The sequence below is a fragment of the Helianthus annuus genome, chromosome 6, assembly GCF_002127325.2.
Source record: "Helianthus annuus cultivar XRQ/B chromosome 6, HanXRQr2.0-SUNRISE, whole genome shotgun sequence".
Taxonomy (NCBI): Eukaryota; Viridiplantae; Streptophyta; class Magnoliopsida; order Asterales; family Asteraceae; genus Helianthus; species Helianthus annuus.
Window position 1 is genome coordinate 76,241,060 of NC_035438.2, and position 2,161 is coordinate 76,243,220.

At 36.2% G+C, this 2,161-nt stretch overlaps 1 protein-coding gene across 1 annotated transcript; it reads left to right on the forward strand.

Annotated features, from left to right (window-relative positions):
- Positions 1 to 527: 527 nt before the first annotated feature.
- Positions 528 to 1,537, forward strand: LOC110865758 (temperature-induced lipocalin-1). Its single transcript, XM_022115071.2, has 2 exons — positions 528 to 1,062; positions 1,160 to 1,537. Exons 1-2 carry the CDS (start codon positions 691 to 693, stop codon positions 1,343 to 1,345), a joined length of 558 nt encoding a protein of 185 aa, XP_021970763.1. The 5' UTR covers positions 528 to 690; the 3' UTR covers positions 1,346 to 1,537.
- The last annotated feature ends 624 nt before the right edge of the window (positions 1,538 to 2,161 follow it).

Here is a 2,161-nt window from a genome sequence, read left to right on the forward strand (position 1 = left end):
GAAAGCTGAAGTAGAGTGGTCAACCGGTAATAACTCTAAGAGTATTCACAATCCGTCCCACAAATTCCGTGAGTAACTTTTTATATTATAAAAGGTGATTGTATGTGGTTGGAAGTAGTTGTGAGTAGAGAAGAGTGAAAATGTTACTGTCGTGGAAGTAGTTGTGAGTAGAGAAGAGGGAAATGTTACTGTTAATTTTTAAATTTGCCTCTATAATTTTTAATATATTTTTAAGTTGTTGTGTGTAGAGGAGAGATAAAAGATAATGATAAAAATATAAAATAATATTATTTAAATGAAAGAGAAAACGTAGGTGTTTTTAGTGAAATTATATGTTAAAAATGATAGAAGAAATGTGAATGGTATTAAAAGTTACGTTGCTTTAAAAATTTTAAAAGAATCACAAGAAAAGAAAATATATATGTCCCAAAATATATAAACTTAGCCGTTAAGAGATAAGATTTCAATACATTATTATTCCCCAAGAAAATCCCTAGAAAAATCTCCCAAAATCGAACCCATTCTAGAACAATCCCACCGATTATTATTCACTTTTACACTTGTGAGGCTACCAATCCTCCATATCACCCTCACCAAAACCCCCTCAATTATAAAATTCCATAAATCCCTCCACCTTTACTCACTCTTATCCCAACAAAAACCCTCAAGCAAAAGCAAAACCCTAAAACAATGGCAAAAAAATCGATGGAAGTCGTAAAGGGCATAGATCTCGCAAGATACATGGGCAGATGGTACGAAATAGCTTCATTCCCATCAAGATTTCAGCCCAAAAACGGGATAAACACGAGGGCAACGTACACACTGAGAGATGATGGCACTGTAAATGTGTTGAATGAGACTTGGAGTGATGGCAAGAGAGGGTCTATTGAAGGGACTGCTTATAAAGCTGACCCCAACAGTGATGAAGCTAAGTTGAAAGTCAAGTTTTATGTGCCCCCGTTTTTGCCTATTATCCCAGTTACTGGTGATTACTGGGTGTTGTATCTTGATGATGAGTATCGGTATGCTCTGATTGGTCAGCCCTCCAGGAGTTATTTATGGGTATGTTGTAGCTTATGTTTGGTTTGGCTTGGTTGGTCCGGTCCGGTTTTCAAAACATTGATTTGCTTAATAATATGTTTGTGTTGTGTTTTTGTAGATATTGTGCAGGGAGAATCATCTTGATGAGGAGGTATATAATATGTTGGTTGAGAAGGCGAAGGGAGAAGGGTATGATGTGACGAAATTGAAGAAGACGACTCACACGAACCCGCCGCCTGAGGCAGAAGATGCTCCGGCGGATACTAAAGGGTTTTGGTGGTTGAAATCGATTTTCGGCAAGTAGACAGTTGAATGAGAGGATTATGAATTATATAGGTAACTTAGTTTGGGTAAGTTTTGTTTATATTGTGATGAAAATGTTGGTTTGAGAATAAATTTGTGTGTTTGATTATGTTGGTTTGTGTGTCTTTAAGTATATAGAAAGTTGTAATTTGAATATTATTTTATTCTAACAAGTGCATCTAGGGTTTCTTTTTGTGATGGTTTAAATTATTTATTAGTTGGATTTGGAGGTTTATACTCTTATTCCAATCCAATATTTGTAACTAGAATTAGGGTGGAGCAGGATTCCGTTTGACCGAGTAAAACGTCCTTATACGACCTGGGAACGACTCAAAACCAGAGCAGACTAGACCAGACCGGACCGATTGAATATTTTCGGTTTGGTTATGTCTGTAAAAACCAGAAGATATGAACATCAGCATCTCATTTTTTATTCACTTACTATTATGAGGTCCACATCACTAAAAATAAGCCTAGAATGAAAGTGAAAAGATTATTTTCTTTCTTGAATTCTGTCCAAACACTGGAGCCGTTTTTTGTTCACGGCCCGTTTGCTTGCTAGCAGTTTAGACTTTGGCAGTTACTAAAGTAAGCTGGTTTACCAAGCGGTTTGGGTGTAGGCGTGTAGCCCCAAGTATGGGTTCAAGTATGTATGTGTTTTCATGAGATTAAAAAAGGATATGAAAAATGTATATGATAGTAAAGTAATTTTGTTCCATAAGACTGACTATTGCCTTAAAACGCCCAAAACCATGTAAAAAAATGTATAGGATAGTAATTTTGTTCCATCCCCAATGACCTCTTTGGTGCGGTGTTT

Coding starts and splice junctions, on each gene's coding strand:
- LOC110865758 (XM_022115071.2), top strand. CDS start 691: ATGGCAAAAAAATCGATGGAAGTCGTAAAGGGCATAGATCTCGCAAGA. Junction 1,063..1,159: donor CCTCCAGGAGTTATTTATGG/GTATGTTGTAGC, acceptor GTGTTTTTGTAG/ATATTGTGCAGGGAGAATCA.